At 34.7% G+C, this 19401-nt stretch overlaps 2 protein-coding genes and 1 long non-coding RNA gene across 3 annotated transcripts; 2 read left to right on the forward strand and 1 right to left on the reverse strand.

Moving 5' to 3' along the window:
• The first annotated feature begins 12 nt into the window (after window positions 1-12).
• On the forward strand, window positions 13-2978 carry LOC9313061 (protein AUXIN SIGNALING F-BOX 2). Its single transcript, XM_021025375.1, has 3 exons — window positions 13-1138; window positions 1401-1896; window positions 1976-2978. Exons 1-3 carry the CDS (start codon window positions 687-689, stop codon window positions 2753-2755), a joined length of 1728 nt encoding a protein of 575 aa, XP_020881034.1. The 5' UTR covers window positions 13-686; the 3' UTR covers window positions 2756-2978.
• A 4014-nt stretch (window positions 2979-6992) lies between these two features.
• Window positions 6993-8690, reverse strand: LOC110228425. The gene is made up of 2 exons (XR_002331974.1): window positions 7336-8690; window positions 6993-7106 (listed from the first exon to the last, which is right to left on the reverse strand). It is a non-coding gene; the product is annotated as an uncharacterized LOC110228425 (long non-coding RNA).
• A 1554-nt stretch (window positions 8691-10244) lies between these two features.
• LOC110228263 lies at window positions 10245-13718 on the forward strand. The gene is made up of 5 exons (XM_021025042.1): window positions 10245-10296; window positions 10574-11122; window positions 11163-11170; window positions 12992-13154; window positions 13257-13718. Exons 2-5 carry the CDS (start codon window positions 10583-10585, stop codon window positions 13536-13538), a joined length of 993 nt encoding a protein of 330 aa, XP_020880701.1. The 5' UTR covers window positions 10245-10296; window positions 10574-10582; the 3' UTR covers window positions 13539-13718.
• Window positions 13719-19401: the final 5683 nt, after the last annotated feature.

The following is a 19401-nucleotide window of genomic DNA, read 5'->3' on the forward strand; positions in this document are numbered from 1 at the left end:
ACACATGCATGCCATTTCCCATCAACGGTCAAGATCCATCTCCTCTTCTTCTTCTTCAAACTAATCTCCACCGTTAGATCATCTCTAAACCTAACCACGGTTTAATCTTTAACCACGGTTTGTTTCGGTCAGCCAGGTAGGGGCCTCTGTGATGTCCTTCAAGACTTTTTATTTTCTCTCCATTACCAAAGTCACCAAGAAAACAGAAGAAAGAGAGAGAGAGAGAGAGAGAGAGTTTTGTTCTTCTTCTTTCTGGTCTTTTGCTTTGCTTTGGTTACGTGATCTCTCTCATCAATCTTCTGAAAATCATCATTCTCATCATCATTAGCTTCTTGATTTTTTTCTTTTTTTGTTTCAAGAAACTAAGCAAAGTTTCTATTTATGGTTTTCTGATTTTCTTCTACAGATCTATTATTTGATTCTCTTTGATCATTGTCAACGTTTTCTTCTTTTGTATTAATCATCACAGTTCTTGAGAATTTCTTCATTTTTTTTTCTTAAACTGATTCGAGTTCCTTCTTCTTCAGTCTTGTTCTTGATAGATCTAGTATTTGTTTTTACTCTCCAGATCTATAGATCTGTTGAATTCACTTCTTTAAGTCATCTCTGTGTTCTTGAGCTCCTATGTTCTAAGTCAAACTCAAGTTCAAGATCTGGTGAATTGAATCTTGCTGCTGAAGTTAGAGATGAATTATTTCCCAGATGAAGTAATAGAGCACGTATTCGACTTCGTAACATCTCACAAAGACAGGAATGCTATATCTCTTGTATGCAAATCATGGTACAAGATTGAAAGATTCAGTAGGCAAAAGGTTTTCATTGGAAACTGTTATGCCATTAATCCAGAGAGGTTGCTTCGGAGATTCCCATGTTTAAAGTCTTTGACTTTGAAAGGAAAACCTCATTTTGCGGATTTCAATTTGGTTCCTCATGAATGGGGAGGTTTTGTGCTACCTTGGATTGAGGCTTTAGCTAGAAGTCGTGTAGGACTTGAGGAGCTTAGGTTGAAGAGGATGGTTGTTACTGATGAGAGTCTTGAGCTGCTTTCTCGTTCTTTTGTGAATTTTAAGTCTTTGGTGCTTGTTAGCTGTGAAGGTTTTACTACTGATGGTCTTGCCTCTATTGCCGCTAATTGCAGGTATTAGTTTGTTTTGCAATATTAGCTTTGATATCTCTGACTTAAGCTTGAATATTAGATGCTTTGTTTCATTGTGGTTTCGAGCTTTTGATTGAACAATAATATCCGATTTACGGTTAAAATAGGTGGAATAATCAGTTTAGTTATTGCAATGGTTCCTCTTGGTTGTGACTTACAAATGTCTAGTGGTGTTTGTTGAGGGTTATAAGTATATTTGTATTAGTTCTGTAACTCTGTTTTATGAATTCTGTTTTCTTTGTAGGCATCTTCGGGATCTTGACTTGCAAGAGAATGAAATCGATGATCATAGAGGTCAATGGTTAAGTTGTTTCCCCGACACTTGTACGACCCTTGTCACGCTTAACTTTGCCTGTCTTGAAGGAGAAACAAATCTGGTTGCTCTAGAGAGGCTTGTTGCTAGGTCTCCAAACCTAAAGAGTCTGAAGCTAAACCGTGCAGTGCCGTTAGATGCACTTGCAAGGTTAATGGCGTGTGCGCCGCAGATAGTTGATTTAGGAGTAGGGTCGTATGAGAATGACCCAGATTCAGAGTCTTACATGAAACTCAAGGCTGCTATAAAGAAATGCACTTCGTTAAGGAGTTTGTCGGGTTTTCTAGAGGCTGCTCCTCACTGTCTCTCAGCTTTCCACCCAATATGTCATAACCTTACCTCCTTGAATCTTAGTTATGCAGCTGAGATTCATGGCAGCCACCTTATTAAGCTTATTCAGCATTGCAAGAAACTTCAGCGGTTATGGGTAAGCTAATGTTTCATAAAGTGTATATATGAACCGAGCAGATAGATTTATATGTAATGCTTTCGATGTTTTATTGCAGATATTGGATAGTATAGGTGACAAAGGGCTTGAAGTTGTAGCTTCTACATGTAAAGAGTTACAAGAGCTTAGAGTTTTTCCATCTGATTTACTCGGTGGAGGCAACACAGCTGTGACCGAAGAAGGTCTAGTTGCCATCTCCGCGGGTTGCCCTAAGCTTCACTCGATACTATACTTCTGCCAGCAGATGACAAACGCAGCTCTCGTAACCGTTGCCAAGAACTGTCCAAATTTCATCCGGTTTAGACTCTGCATCCTGGAGCCAAACAAACCCGATCACGTGACATCTCAACCTCTGGACGAAGGGTTTGGAGCAATTGTGAAAGCCTGCAAGAGCCTGAGACGGCTTTCCCACTCAGGTCTCCTCACAGACCAAGTCTTCCTCTACATCGGTATGTATGCGAATCAGCTCGAGATGCTCTCAATAGCTTTCGCAGGGGATACAGACAAAGGCATGCTTTATGTGTTGAATGGTTGCAAAAAGATGAAAAAGCTAGAGATTCGGGATAGTCCGTTTGGCGACACGGCGCTTCTTGCTGATGTGAGCAAGTACGAAACAATGCGATCCCTTTGGATGTCGTCATGTGAAGTCACACTCAGCGGATGCAAAAGGCTCGCACAGAAAGCGCCATGGCTCAATGTTGAGATCATAAACGAGAATGATAATAACCGGATGGAGGAAAACGGACACGAAGGAAGACAGAAAGTTGATAAAATGTATCTCTACCGGACTGTGGTTGGGACAAGAATGGATGCGCCGCCATTTGTGTGGATTCTCTAGTCCTTTTCAGACCAAAACATGGAACTGGTTCAATGCTTCTGGTTTCTGAGATTCTGATTGGTTTAGTGTGTCCTTCCCAAATTAGGTGTATGTTTTTTTTTTTTTTTCTTTAAATTAAGACAAGAACTGATTCTTCTGTGAAAGCCATTCTGTTTTTGTTTTTGACTTTCCTCCGTTGATTTATTGTTTCTTAGTTATTATTACAAGTGCTACGTTTTTTCTTTTTCTTTTTCTTATAAGCTTGTTTTTAGATTAGGTTTTACTTTTTACTTTCACCTTGCAAGGAATATACAAGATAAAGAAAAAAACTTGTACATAATATAAATTGAATCAAGTAATCATAGTTTGAGACCAAGTATTAAGTATCCTGAGTCCCTTAATCCAATGTTTTAAATAGTAATTTTGGATTTCTCGTTTAATTTACTAAAATGCCATTTTCCCGGCGTGAAGGTGAGTGAGAACGTCAATTTTTTTAACCCGACCCGGACTGCCTTCTGGATCATCGGGTCAATAAGTCAACCGGATTCGACTACGGGTCAATTGATTCAAATTTATAATGTATTTATTAATTATAAAAATTTTATAGTTATATAAAATAAAAAAAAAATCATTCCATGGTTAATAAAATATGAAGTCTAACAATAATTATGAAGTAATTAAATTTTTTAAATCTAAATAAAACCGTTTACAAAAACCGAAGAACTAAAAAAGTTAAAAATAATAATTGAATAGTAAATACACTAAAAGCCTAAAACATTAATTTTATTACAGAAAACCAAAAATCAAATGAATTTCTTTAAACTCAGGCCCGGCCAGTTCAACCAGTGTCCGGGTCGCGGGTTAACAGGTCGGACCGGACTGTTCGGGTCGGGCATGAAAACACTAGAGAACGAAATTCGGAGGAAGAAATCGGTTTTATCTAAACCGGCCCCGGTTATATTTAAACTGACACCGGTTTTATCTAAACTGGCACCTTTTGCTGGATACCGATCAGAAATCATGCGATCAATATTTTGTCTATGTCCTTTCGGGTGGGGAATATGGAGTCCAAGGTTAGTGGAATCTGCCGTGTCAGGTTGTGTTCCCGTGGTTATCGCCAACGGGATTCAGTTACCGTTTTCGGAGATTGTACGGTGGCCAGAGATCTTACTAATGATGGCGAAGAAAGACGATATGAATCTACAAAAGATTTAAAACATTTGGCGGCTAATAATTTGTCTGTGATACACTAAAACTTACATGAACCGATGTTTGAGCGGCCCTCTTGTACACTGTGCCGATGAAAGAAGGAGACGCCACGTGGCATATTCTCAATTTTTTTCTCTTCTGGATATGGAAAAGTAGTTTAACAGGAGATATACCCTAGAGAAAGTACATATATCGATAACTGTAAATATTTTTTATACACGATATACCCTAGATATTCTCTAGAACATTATTGTGATTTGGTACAGTAACAAGTTAATTGGTTTTACTTTATTGTGATTTGATTCAACTTTTTTCTATGTTGTACATGATGATTTGGATATGAAGCAGTGGTTTAACAGGAGACGAGGAGACTGTCAAACCGTTAAGGCTATCGAAAGCACTTACAATACCAGTAACCACAACTATGTATGAAGCTTGTAAAAGGACTCGTCTACCACGCCCATCACTCTTCAGCACGAAGAGAGCTCATCCTCTATGTGCCATTGGTCGTGGAAACAAGAACGATTGGGTTCATATGGGGAAAGATGCTCATGTCCTAATTTCGTTCATTCTCTCTGGGTTAGTGTTTTTTTCGCTATCTTCTGTGCATGGTTTACTGCCTGGTTGGTGTTGCCCTATACTCTGAAGATGATTCACAAGTTTACCAAGTAATATGAACCTTATGAAGGAGTATGGGATTCATTTGAAGAGCCACTGCGTTACGTTATCTCTTTCATCGCCTTTCTCTATGTGTGAGTGTTTCTTTTCATCATTTAGATGCATCCTTTTAACTGCTTCCAATTCTATTTTTATGTCTTTGCAGGACCATGATTATGGTTCCCAAATCAGTTCCACCTAAGAAGAACGTACCGCTAATCCGGTTAGTATTTTGGGTTGCAGTTAAAAAGAACACAATGTAATTAGGGAGTATTAAAATTTTATACAAAATTACTATTTAAAACTAGATTTTAACCCGCGGTACACCGCGGGGCTATATTTTCTTAAAAAAATCAAAATGTAATTTGTTTGATAGATTATTTTGATTGTTAATTTTAGGATTTCACCCGTGGTATACTATCTTTTATAAATATCAATCCAAACCCGTCCCATCATATTACCCGTCCCATCATATTACCCGTCCCGTGAAATGGTTCCCATAAGATATATATACATATATATTAAATTTGTATAGAGTTGAAATAATATTAATATTACAAACTTTTTATATAATATAAATATTATAAATATTTTTAAAAATATGCAATATATATTTTTTGTTATTGAATAAGAGGATATTATGTGTAAGAAATGTAGAAAATAAGAGTTTAATATTTTTATTATGGAGTCGCAAGAAAAATCGTTTATTTCTATACATGTTATTCGTTTATTAATAATAAAAGAAAACAAATTCTTTAAATTAGATATTAACTAAAATAAACGCACCATAATTACTTATTAAGTAACAACCAATAAATTCACCAGGTAACAACCAATAAATTCTAAACGCAGTAATTAAAGAATGAGATATTAAAAATAATATCAAATAAGATATAAGAATCTTAAAATAATTGAATATCTAAATAATTTAATTGTTAGCGTAATGCCTTCATTAATGTGGATTTTTTTTTTAGAGAGAAATATTTCCTAAAGATTATCACATTAATGACTCAGAAAATTAAGGAAGATATGAATTTATGATTCTCGAAATCGTGTTGGTAATATCTTTAATTAATATTTTTCAAATTTAAATAATTAATGCCAATGGCATTCATCCGTAAATACATTCCAACTCCAGGATTTATTTGCTAAAAGTCATCCAAAAATGTATATATAGATTATATAAAAACCTTAAAAATTGTTTTCAAACAAATTATATAATATCACAAACTTGGAGAACAAACAAAATGCTGTAATATCACATTCAAATATAACTTAGGTCATAACATTTTTAAATTTTATACAAAATTACTATATAAAATCATAGAATTCTAAAAAGAATTATTATTTGTAAAACAACATGGTAATTGTCGATTGTATATATCTTGTACAAAATAGTGGGTTTTTTTTCTTAAAAATCTAATTTCGTAGGAAAAATAAAATTATTAATCCATGTAAATTCATCTTTTTATGCAAAGAAATAAATTTTACAAAGGAAGGATACAATGACTTTGTTTTTGTCGACATATTGTTCTGAACTAATCAAAGATGTGCCTTCTTCAACTTCTGAAAAAATAATACCTCTTTGCGACACTTTAACATTTTCAAGCTTTCTATTATTTCCAGAAAATAAATGTTAAAGGTGATTACTAGCTTGTCAACTAGAACTAAGTTTTCAAATATTAATTTTAATTATGCAAGTGTTACTAAATAATATGTGATGCCTTTCTCTATTCAGTAGCCACAATATATACAAGTGCGCTGGAACGTTTTATAAGTAAGAAATATACATTATAAGGTAAATGCTTTATTATGAAAAAAAAAAAAAAAAAAAGGTAAATGCTTTATACAATTCTTTATGGCTCTGCTTAGAGGAATAGGACTAGAACAACGTTGTTGTCAGGTCGATTACGTATTTTTATGGCTCTGCTTGGAGGCTGGATCAAAACTTAGTGAAAAAGGAGTTGGGAACGCTTTTGTGAATATGGTATATTGATGGGAAGGGAGGACATGGAGTACACGAACCATACCACATGTCTTACAAGTACTATATATGATCCAAAATGAGATTTCGTGTGGTTTAAATCCTAGTTGTAAAAAAAAACCTTTTAAAAAAGAGAATAATAAAACAAATTTTGAATTAGATAAATTATAAGATTATAAAAAAATAAAAGATTGTCGCAAACCAACTTTAAAATATTTCTACATGATTAAAGTAGTTCTGTTATTGGTATGATTCGAAAGATACAAGGAAAAAAATAAAAGTCAACTACAAATGAGAAAGGTCTCCATAAAGGGAAATCTTTTGCTAATATGAATAGGTTATAAAAGCTTTAATTAATTCTCTACGCTTCTCCTACCAAAAAAAATTCTCTACGCTTCTTTTTGCATCCTTTTTTTTTTTTTTTTTTTTTTGCTTCCCTTTGATGGAGTTGCGATCAAAATAAACAAACGTCACAATAATTGATATCACTGAGACTTGAGGTCCAAATCTACCCACCAATCTCTGCATCCAAAATCACAATCATAAGATAACATTAATATGCTCGAATATGATGCTAAAATTGTTTGCGTAGGGTCATGCATCATAACGTTGGATGGATGTTAAATTAACTGCCACAGTGCCACATATCTTGTGTGTATCTTCATACACTTTTGATGTAATATTCACCAAATTTCCACTATTCAGAAACTACGTTAAACGGATTGAGATAAGAGATATGAATTTGACATACCTTTGCCTGATTCCGATCTCCATTTTCTCTGATTCTCCGATGCTCACTCACTAGTTCAGGCCTGAGACAGGAAGCTATGTAAGTAAAATACTAATTCACGACACGTCGTTTTATTCGCTCTGCGTCAAAGACAAACAAAGAGAGACACAAATTAATTCGTAAATAACAAAAAAAGTGTAGACTAGTCTGTGAGTAAAAATATGATTAGGAGAGCAAATTTTTTGGATATCAATAAAAGTCTGCAAATCTGAAATGTTTTCAAAAAAAAAAAAAAAACATGATTGGAAAGTTATCTCCGTTTTAAAAGTGATCTCAATCTGTGTTTAAATAGAAGGTGGAGCGTTGAACAAAAAAGATGAGGACGTTCAATATATTCTTCTTCCTTGTATAACAACCTTAAAATATCTATCTAGCTATAGCTATCTCTATGTCGTCGTATATGAGTTTAGAACATATTTGTCTTAAAGAGCTTCCGTAACCGTAAAATTAATGTATTACATTACATATATATAGACATGCAAAAAGCTCAAAGTCATCAACATTGTCTTTCGATGATCATTCATGTCATGCCTCTCTTATTTTGGATGAAGATGAATGTCTGAGATGAAAGAGAAGAACATATAAGGATATCCAAGGAGACTGCCTGACATCTTTTTTATAAGCAAAATGGTCATCGCTTGATGTAATTGATAGTCACTTTGTCAAACATGACACTAACCATTTTACGCAAAGGAATCAGGCAAGTCATCCTTGGCTACCAAATATGATTCTCCTACTCATCTTTGACATCTCCTTCTAAATAATCACTCATCAAAACACTATTAAAAATGCATTCGAAACCAATGCGAAAAATTGACATTTTCAACATTTGAGATACCCTAATAAAGATTGAGTTTTGTTTTGTTCTACGAAGAGACTTAATAGTGACTTTAGAGACAGAAAGAAAAACAGGTATAACATGGATGAAAAAAGCATGTCAAGATAGCCAAGGAGACTGCCTGAAACCTAACCCGCATGATTCAACATGATTTTCGAATTATTATACCTTTTAGATGCATAATAATCCAAAACGCATGAACTTCAAATTGAATCATGGAGGTGAAAAAGATCAGGCAAGTCATCCTTGGCTATTAAACATGACTCTTTTCGCCATGTTAGACCTCTCTTCCTCATTATACACTCCATTACTCAATATGTTTTGCCTCATTCCTCACATGGATGTGCTCTCTTTTTATAACCCTTTAGAAGGAATATATGCATATTGAGTAATGAAGTGTATAAGGAATATATGATCTCTTTTCTTTTTGCATGGGCTAAATATAGTCAACTTTGAATTCCCCATCACGGGAATATATTCCTTTAAATGAACCATTTTTCGGGTCACTAAAATAATATTCTTGTCGGTTCATTCACATAATTATATATTGCATTTCATTGGTGGGTCTAAGAGTTTCCACAATGTACTTAACATTGTTGAATCATATAGGGTTTGTTTGTATAAATTAAAATGATGTGAGTTCAATTAAAACGATCAATCAAATGCAGATAAGATTTCAGTCTGTATATTCGAATATATATACAAATATATTTTTTAAGTTTGAATGTAGTAGTTTATGATTTATAGAACCGCATGATAATATTAAGTATTATTAAAAGATAGTCTCAAACCTAAATAATATATTGGCTAAAGATAAAAAGCTTTTCAACATATATATAAACGTGGGTTGTTAACTCATTGTGGTTGATCAAATGTTCTTAATTAATTTATTTTATATTGCTCCTTTTTTTGTTAAAATTTTCATATTGCTTATTATTCTCACTACTTCGCATGCATACTTTTTACTATTTAGTTGATATACTAATAATTACTAAATCAAGTATATATATGTTCCCTTTTATAATTAGCGCAATGTGTAAAAAAAAATATGTTCCTTTGAATTGATGCTTCTGCCTTATGGTATGGGCAAGTTGTTCTTCATCTCTAATTAAAAATAAAAATCATTTTCCTTAGAATTTCTAAAATAGGAAATTTTTTATGATGGGTTGCATTTTTCTATTACCTATTTTGGATATTGTTATATAGAATGATAGGTTTGACCATTAAATTAAAGAATCAGTACTGTTGTATATGGGACATTGCCGAATCAATCCACGCCTATTCATTTTCAAAAGTAGTCGATTCTCTTTTCTATCATCCATATCTTGTTCATTACCGATTTGATTTGGTTCGAATGTCATCATCATAACATCATGTCATTTTAGTAAGTTTTCACAAATATTATTCACTCGTCTCGGAAAAATTGTAACAAGCGTAGTCTGCAGAAGAATGTTCATTTTTTTCTTTCGAATTTAAAAACGTATGTTTTATTTTCTCATAAAAAGATAGAATAATAATATGTATACAGTATAACATCTACAAATTAATACTCGATAAATTAATACCTCGAGAAATCAATACATTTTTTCGGTCCCAAATTTGGTTTTCGAGGTAATTAATATATCGATAAATTAATAATTCGATAAATTAATAAAATATCATAGTCCCAACTGTATTAATTTATAGATTTTCTACTGTATTAGAGCATCAGAAGACTTGTATGTGAATGTGGGTATTGATAGCACTAAAAGATAGCGTTTTTTATGTCTCTGCTATGTTTTACTTAATAGATAGCGTTTTCTGAATTGTAAACGCTATAAATGATTGAAGCGGGATATATGCAATTCACGCGGCCAATTTTCGGGTTACTAAAGTCTCTTTCCCGCTATTGAAAATGTTAAGAGGGAAAATTGTGAAATTTTGTCTAAGGCAAAATAAAAGAAAACTTTTTCATTTTTTCCCTAAAGCAAAAAAAAAATCTAACTTCTTCTCTCGACTTCACTCGACTTCTCTAACAGAGAACAAAAAAAATCTTCAACTCATCTCCCTCTCGATCTAAGTCGGTTTCTATCGATCTCGAACAGGTATGTTCTCATTCGATCTGAGCCGTTTAATTTCTTTGTTCTCTGGAAAACTAATTTGATTTGGGGTTGTGTGAAATCGATTTTGAATTCCAAATTCAAAATCGATTTTGATTTTGGGTTTTCATTCTTACATTTAGTTAACATGCATGTCGAAGTCTGGCACATATATTGTTTCAATTGTGAAATCGATTTTGATTTTGGGTTTTAATTCGAAGTTTGGGTTTTGATTATGATTTTTGGTTTCGATTTTATGTTGATTGAAACTGTTCTTCATCAGTTTCAGAAAATGGCAAAGACAAGAGGAGGAGGTCAAGTTTGTGCTCGTCGTAGTAGGCGTAATCAAGGCTTGGAGGTAGAAGATGTTGCTCCTGCAACAACACTAAAGGTTAATAAGAAGGTGAATAAGAAGAAAACAACAAATAAAGTGGCTCGGAGAAGAAGTAGTACTAGAGCCAAGAAAGTGGCTGCTATAGATGATGAGGTAGAAGATGTTACACCGAAAGTGGCTGCTGTAGATGATGAGGTAGAAGATGTAACACCAGAAGCTGTGGAAGAAGAAAAGGGTAATGACAAAGATATAACACCGGAGGCTGATCAGACTGAGAAAGCAATGTGTGAAGATGAGAATGAAGGAGAAGGATGTTTGACTGGACAGGGCCAGGAGGAGGATGAAGAAGAAGTTGCCAATATAGAAGAAGAAGCTTGTTTGACTGGACAGGACCAGCAGGAGTATCATCAAGAAGAAGCTGCCACTATGGAAGTAGCTGCGAATAATGAAGAAGTTGCCAATATGGAAGAAGATGGTGTTGGCAATGGTCAAGATAAAGCGATTTCTACCAACACTGATGAAGGAAGTCAGGTACCAGAAGAAAGAGTGAAAGTAAGAAGAAAAAGAGGACCAACAAAGATGCGTAAAGTGGCTGAAAATCCTAATGAAAGGGTTTCAGTTTCTTTCACTGACTTTGGTGATCATGTTGGAACTGGTTCAGTAAGATTATCATCTTTTCTTGGGGTCCTCGTGAGTCAATTCATTCCGGTTACAATTTCTGATTGGAGAGAAGTTGATGCAGCGACTAAAGAAACATTGTGGGAACAAATTCAGGTATATATTTATATATATGCAACTAATTTTTTGTTTAACAGATATGAAACATGTTTGACCTTTGCTTGTTGTACTTGATGCAGGGGAGGTTTAACATGGAAGAAGAATGGAAAAAAGCTGTTATTATGAAGCAAATGTGTAATATCTTTAGGGGTATGAAGTCAAGGCTAGTGACAAAAGTACGTGCTGCTGAGACAGCTACTGATATACTAGCTTTAAAACCCAGCAACATCCCATCCATTCAAGTGTGGAACTCTTGGGTTAAGAGCAAGACTAGCAAAGCTTTTACGGTTAGTATGAAGTTTATATGTTTATATGTCATGTCTTATAGATTTAATCACACTCATATTTATAATGTAGGAAGTAAGTAACAAGATGAGGAAGTTGAGACATGATCAGATTCCTCAAACCTCCAGCCGCAAAGGATTGGTTCGTTTAGCTGATGATATGGTAATAATAGTTGTCAATATCTATATATATTGTATATCTTGTTAGCATAATATGGTACTGAGATATGTATATGTACTTTATATAGAAAAAAAAGAGTTCAAACCCAAGTAAGGTGACTAGGACTAAGGTATGGTTAGCGGGACACACTCATGCTGATGGTAGACCTGTGAAGCCTCAATTTGCTGAGACTATTGTAAGAATTCTGGAACTTGTTATATTGTGTGTAAGTAATGCATCATGATCAATGAGTTTTAATATTATGTTTGAATGTTTGTCTCAGAAACAAATACAATCACTTGATAGTGAAATGGACTCTACATCAGCTGCTGATAACATAAGGGAAGATGCTGTGAGCCAGATTTTGGGAAAAGACAAACCTGGACGAGTAAGGGGGTTTGGTAGAGGGATCACGGCTACTAAGTTAGCGTTTATGCAAGCTAGAGACGCAAAAATGGCAGAAATGAAAAGTGAGATTGATGAGTTGAAGGGAATGTTTAGAGACTTAGCTGGAAAGAAGGTAATCCTTTTCATTACATTTAGTCAATTGGTCTGGTTTTAAGACATTAACAAAATTCCTTTTCCTTATCTCAGAAAAGTTATTGTGAGACTGAAACATGTGAGAGTAGTGGTGTATTCAAAGTAGGAGATAGAGTACAACTACTGGATTGGATTCATTCAAGAGAAGTAGTTGTTGGTGAAGGAGAATTCTGTTCTGATGAACCGATGTACAAAATTGGTCGTGTACCAATTGGTCCTAATGCAGTGGTTGTCATTGTTAGTTCTGTACTAAGCTCAACAGCTTCTCTCTGGAGGCCTACATCAGATGTGTTATATCTTAAGGAAGCTGTTGGATGCAAAATATCTTGGCCAATGGACAAAGTGCTTAGGGCTCCATTCACTTCTGAAGATGTATCCTTAGGGGTAAAGTTTTAAATTCCAATATCATTTTCTTTTGGTGAATTGATATATATCTAATCATTAGCCTCTTACATTTTAGCCAAACAAGGAAGGTGAAACTCGAAGCTGCAAAATATTTGATTGGGAAAATATAGAGAATGATGAGCTTATTGCTGAAGGTATCGTGTGCTCATCTAACTCCAAAGAGAGGGTTAACAATATTCCTCTAGGTCCTGGTGCTGTTAGTCTTCAAGTTGTGAAGGTGTTCAATTTTAATGCTCCTTTGTGGAGGCCAACTGCTGATATTAGTGTAATTGGTGAAGCAATTCATGAAAAAATCGCATGGCCAGTCCTAAAGATTGATGTCACGGCTACAGCCACTCCAGAACCAACACTAACTAAATCAGTGGTATGTTATTGAAATTAAGTTTTTCATTTGTTTGTCTGTTGATTGATGTTGGGACTTTCATTGATGTTGGAACTTGCTTCTATTATTTGCTTTGAGTTGTAGAGTCCAGGCAGCAATAGTTCCACCAAAAGTCCAAAGCAGAAGTGTGTTCTTTTAGACTGCAACAATTCTGGTCGTATTGTAGCTGAAGGAACAGTGATGTCAACAGATCCAGAAGATAAGTGCCATAATGTGCCCCTCGGTCCAAATGCAAGCAAGGTCTCTGTAGATTTGATTAAGATTGGTAATGCAAAGGTCTGGAGGCCAAATTCAGAGTTTGTATTCATTTCTGATGCAGTAGGTTCAGTTGTACCTTGGCCAACCGAGAAAGTGAAGTTTGTGTGAAACTTAGCCAATTGTGATATTGGTATTGTATTGGTATTGCCGGTTATGGATATTAGATTGTATAATATTTGTATTGTGATATTAGCATATTTGTATTGTGATATTAGCATATTGGTATTGTGATATTAGATTATGGTATTGGTACTTTGTGTAATATTATGGTATAAATTAAACTCTAAATTAAAGTTAAAATCTTAAATTAAATCTCTAAACCCTAAACCCTAAACCCTAAACCCTAAACCCTAACCCTAAATTAAAGTTAAAATCCTAATTAAATTAAATCTTTAAACTCTAAATTAAAGTTTAAACTATAACACATAAATACTTGAGTAAAAAAATCTAAATCCCAAAGTTTAAACCCTAAACCCTAACCCTAAACCCTAAACCCTAAACTCTAAATTAAAGTTAAAATCCTAATTAAATTAAATCTTTAAAACTCTAAATTAAAGTTTAAACTATAAAACATAAATACTTGAGTAAAAAAATCTAAATTCCAAAGTTTAAACCCTAAACCCTAAACTATGCCTTAGTGTATATGAACATATAAGTTAGATAGTTGGAATACTAACCTATATTAATTGTTCTTAATTTTAAAATTTTATACTTATAAGAAAAAATATTCTAAAAATTGAAATACATATATTGTATTTTTAAAGAAATAATTTATATTTTTTTCATTAATAAAAAATTTTATATGATAATTTTATGATTTTTTCATTACTAGCCAATGAGAACTCACCTCCCACATTGTGGGACGAATCTTGCACCGTTAGATCGCGCCGACTTTGATCTGAGCCGTCCTTTCTTATTGTTGACGCGATTAATATACACCCTTGATCTGTATCGCTGATTTGATCTGAGCCGTTCATGTTCTTAGCCAATAAGCAGTAACTACCGAGATTGCAAGCTTATTGAACCTAGACCGTTGATTCGTTTCACTAATTTTGATCCCAGCCGTTCATTTTTTATACTTTCAGACAATTCCAACAGAACTCGATTTAGGGTTTATCATTTCAGAACACAAATTTTCAGAGAACTCGATTTCCCCAACTCGATTTTACCAAAAGTTCATCATTTCAGAACGGATTCATCTCCATCGTGACCAAATGGATAAGACGTGGATCTCGCTGCCAAGGTATACACTTAATTCTATCGAGCTTACTTATATTATCTGATTGAAAGAAATCTGAATTCTTTTCCAATTGACAATGTAGGAATACTATCGAGTACTCAGAAGGAGCAACGAATTTCGCCAATTCATCTGCAAGAAGATTGGGAAATCTATCTGAAATGTTATGCCCATGTAGAGATTGCCGCAATTTATGCCATCAGTCTATAGAGGAAATTGTTGAGCATCTAGTGCTTAGGGGTATGGATAAGAAGTATAAGACTTCTTGTTGGAATTTTCATGGTGAAAAAAGAGCAGATACAGAAGACAATGCTCCTCAACATGAAACAGAGGCATTTGACTTGTTTAAGACAGCATTTTCTATGGGTGATGATGATGATGATGAAGCATTAGAGGCAAACGACGATGAAGCAGTAGAGGAAACTGAGTTTAGGAAAAAGTTAAGAGAAGCTTAAACTCCATTGTACTCTGATTGTATCAAATACACAAAGGTTTCAGCAATTATGGGACTTTACAGATTCAAGGTTAAGAGTGGTGTGTCGGAGAACTACTTTGATCAGCTGTTGGGTTTAATTCAGGACATGCTACCTGAAGACAATATACTTCCGAAGAGTTTAGCTGCAATCAAGAAATTACTGAAGATATTTGGTTTCGGATATGAAAATATTCATGCTTGCAAGAACGATTGCATACTATATAGGAAGGAGTTTGAGAAGTTAGATAGCTGTCCAAGATGCAAAGTTTCAAGATGGGAAAAGGATAAGCATAGTAATGAGATAAAGGTTGGGATTCCAGCAAAGGTCCTTAGATATTTTCCAATCAAGGACAGATTTAAGAGGATGTTTAGATCAAAAAAGATGGCTGAAGATTTGAGGTGGCACTATACGAATGGCACTGAAGATGGTACAATGCGACACCCCGTTGATTCTATCCAGTGTGCACAAGTGAATGATAAATGGCCAGACTTTGCTGCTGAACCAAGGAATCTTCGACTTGGAATTTCTTCAGATGGGATGAACCCTTTCTCCATGCAAAACACCAATCACAGCACATGGCCAGTGATGTTGGTGAACTATAACACGCCTCCAACTATGTGTATGAAGGCTGAGAATATAATGTTGACTTTGTTGATCCCTGGTCCAACAGCTCCTGGTAATAACATAGATGTTTACTTGGCACCACTGATAGACGATTTAAAAGATTTGTGGGCTGAGGGTATTGAAGTGTATGACTCATTTGCAAAGGAGAATTTCACACTTAGAGCCATGCTGCTTTGGAGTATCAGTGACTATCCAGCCTTAGGAACATTGTCTGGATGTAAAGTGAAAGGGAAACAAGCTTGCAATGTATGTGGAAAGCATACACCTTCCAGATGGCTTAAGTTTAGCCGTAAGTTTGTCTATATGGGGAATAGAAAGAGACTACCGCCTGGCCATCGTTACAGATATAAAAAAGCTTGGTTTGACAACACTGTTGAGGAAGGGACTGCCAATAGGATACAAACTGGCTCTGAAATATATGAGACACTACAAGCTTTTAGGAATGATTTTGGAAAACCTCTAGATAAGGAAACTAAAAGAAAAAGAACTGAGTTGGATCAAGATGAGGTGGTTGAAGAAGAAGAGTGTGAAGAATCAAATGATATATGGCGGTGGAAGAAGAGATCAATATTCTTTGAACTATCTTACTGGAAGGTAATGTAAACTATTTGAACTATATTCTCTTATTGTTGGATCTGAATAAGCCTAACAGTTTCTTATTTAATGTGTTAGGATTTGCTTGTTCGTCACAATATTGATGTTATGCACGTAGAAAAGAACGTCTCAGATGCTATATTGTCTATCTTGATGCAAAGTGCTAAGTCAAAAGATGGTTTGAAAGCAAGAAAAGACTTAGAAGATATTGGAATCAGAAATCACTTGCACACAGAGGTCCGGGGAAAGAAAACATACTTACCTCCAGCAGCCTATTGGTTATCCAAGAAAGAGAAGACAATTTTCTGCCAAAGATTATCTAAGTTTAGAGGTCCTGATGGTTATTGTGGTAATATTGCAAATAGTGTTTCAGTTACCCCTCCAAATATAGGTAGTTTAAAGTCGCATGATCATCATGTCCTAGTACAGAACTTGTTACCAGCTGCATTAAGAGGGTTGTTACATAAGGGTCCTAGGATTACCATAAATAGATTATGCAGTTACTTCAACAGGTTGTGTCAGCGCATCATCGACCCGGAGAAACTTATGACAATGGAGACAGAGTTTGTGGAAACAATGTGTCAACTGGAGCGCTTCTTCCCTCTATCCCTTTTTGATATCATGTTCCACCTTCCAATACATCTATCAAAAGAAGCACGTTTGGGAGGACCAGTACACTTTCGCTGGATGTATCCATTTGAAAGGTTTGATATATGTACTCATTTGATTCAATATATGTATTTACTGCAATGATATTGGACTAATATTCATTTCTTGACTGAGTTATAGGTACATGAAAACACTTAAGGCTTTTGTTAAGAATCATGCAAGGCCAGAAGCATGTATGGCTGAGGGGTATTTAGCTGGAGAATGCGTTGCATTTTGTTTAGAGTTCCTTAAAGATTCAGTACCAGTTCAAGAAACAGCTAATCGCAATGAAGATATTGAGGCTGATAGAAGCGTGGTTGAAGGTCGACCTCTGCAGAAGGGTATAGAAGTTACCCTATCAGATAAAGATAGAGACAATGCACATCGCTATGTGCTAATGAACATGGCATCTTTGGATCCTTATGTAGAGTAAGAGGTTACCCTTTATGTCTCATCTACTAATTATGATTATAATTTCATTCTCAAGACTGTTGTTTAATGTAAAATCAGGATGCATTTGGAAGAATTACAAGCTAATGATGCTCGATGTGCTAAAAGTGAAACTTTGTTATGGAAAAACCATACTGAGCAGTTTGCACAATGGCTTAAAAAAAAGGTTTACAGCTGCAACTTGTCTTCTTGATTATTTGTTATACAGCTTGTTAAATTGACTGGTTAGCTTGATGTCTGGTTTTCTTGGCACAGAATTGTTAGCTTCATGATCATGTTTTGCTTAATGACTGGTTAGCTTAGCTTGTAGCTTGATGTCTGGTTTTCTTGGCACAGAATTGTTAGCTTCATGATCATGTTTTGCTTAATGACTGGTTAGCTTAGCTTGTAGCTTGATGTCTGGTTTTCTTGGCACAAAATTGTTAGCTTCATGATCACGTTTTGCTTAATGACTGGTTAGCTTAGCTTGTAGCTTGATGTCTGGTTTTCTTGGCACAGATTAATTGTTAGCTTCCTGATCATGTTTTGCTGTTGCAGATTCATTCAGACTCAAGAAATAGTCATTCTAAGGAGATAAGGTGGTTGGCATTTGGACCAAGAAATGTTGCTTTAGCACATAAAGGATTTATCGTTAATGGGCAACGGTTTCGTACAGATGCGGTTAAGCGGAAGACACAAAACAGTGGCATAACTTATGAAGCATTTAGCATGTGTAGATCAAGTGCTCGAGATATGAGACAAGTCGCTAATGTGCTTACATATTATGGAGTGATAAAGGAGATTTTACTTATGGACTATGACATGTTCAAAGTGCCGCTGTTTAGATGCAATTGGGCCAACACAGGGAATGGTGTGAAGGAGGAAGATGGTTTCACTCTTGTTAACCTTCATATGAACCAAACAGCCTATTTGAAAGATCCATTCATTCTACCTTCTCAAGCAAAACAGGTTTTCTATTCTAGGGAAGATGATAATTCAAATTGGTATGTTGTTATGAGAGCATCACCTAGAGGCTATCATGAATTGGAAACAGAAAAGGATTTAGGTGGTGCACCTTTGCCTGTACAAGAAGTCGATGATTTGGATGATGAAGCTTTTGATGATGATAGTGTTTATGTTAGGGATGATTGTGAAGGCTTGTTAGTGGTAGATTGATAGGTATGTTTGTGGTTTTTGTAAACAATGAAAATTGAAATGGGTTATTAAACATTTTAATGGTATTTTTATTTTTACAAATATTCGAAATTAATTTTTTTTTACAAATATTATATTTAAATTAAAATATAATTCGTAATTATTTATTATTTTGAATAATTTAAAAACAAACTAATAACACAAAACAGATGCTATCTTTGCTATAGGTAAAATCTAATTAACGAGTTTTAATAACATCTTTATCACGCTATTATAAACATTAACAATTGCACAAAAGACAACGCTATCGTTATATACTTAACTATTGCACAACTAAAAACCGCTATCAAAAGTGTCCGACTTTCTATAACGGGCGATATCAGAGCGCTTAAGGAAACGCTATGGTAGATGAATAATTGCGTTTTTTGGCCGCTATTAATACCCACATTTCCTGTAGTGGTAGTTTCTGTTCTCTGGTTTTGTTTTGATGACCACTGTTTCTTATACCGTTAGTGTTGACGAACATGTAGGTGATGCTTGCGGCTGTTCAATTATTATAATTGCAAAATTATACTCTACTATAGGTGCGATGGCGGAGTTCAAGTCGTTTTATTTCAATGCGACTGATTTTATTTCAGAAGATTTATATTCATAGATAAAAGAAGATTTTTTGAACCGATGAAGGCTTACAATTTGTAGAAGCAAACACTATTTTAAGAAATCTTATCCTTACTGCCGATGAACTTACTTCTACTCGCCTTCAAGAATTTTGACACTTTCATTTACAGTGCAATTTCAAAGGGATCTC

Source organism: Arabidopsis lyrata (assembly GCF_000004255.2).
Source record: "Arabidopsis lyrata subsp. lyrata unplaced genomic scaffold ARALYscaffold_5, whole genome shotgun sequence".
Classification (NCBI taxonomy): Eukaryota; Viridiplantae; Streptophyta; class Magnoliopsida; order Brassicales; family Brassicaceae; genus Arabidopsis; species Arabidopsis lyrata.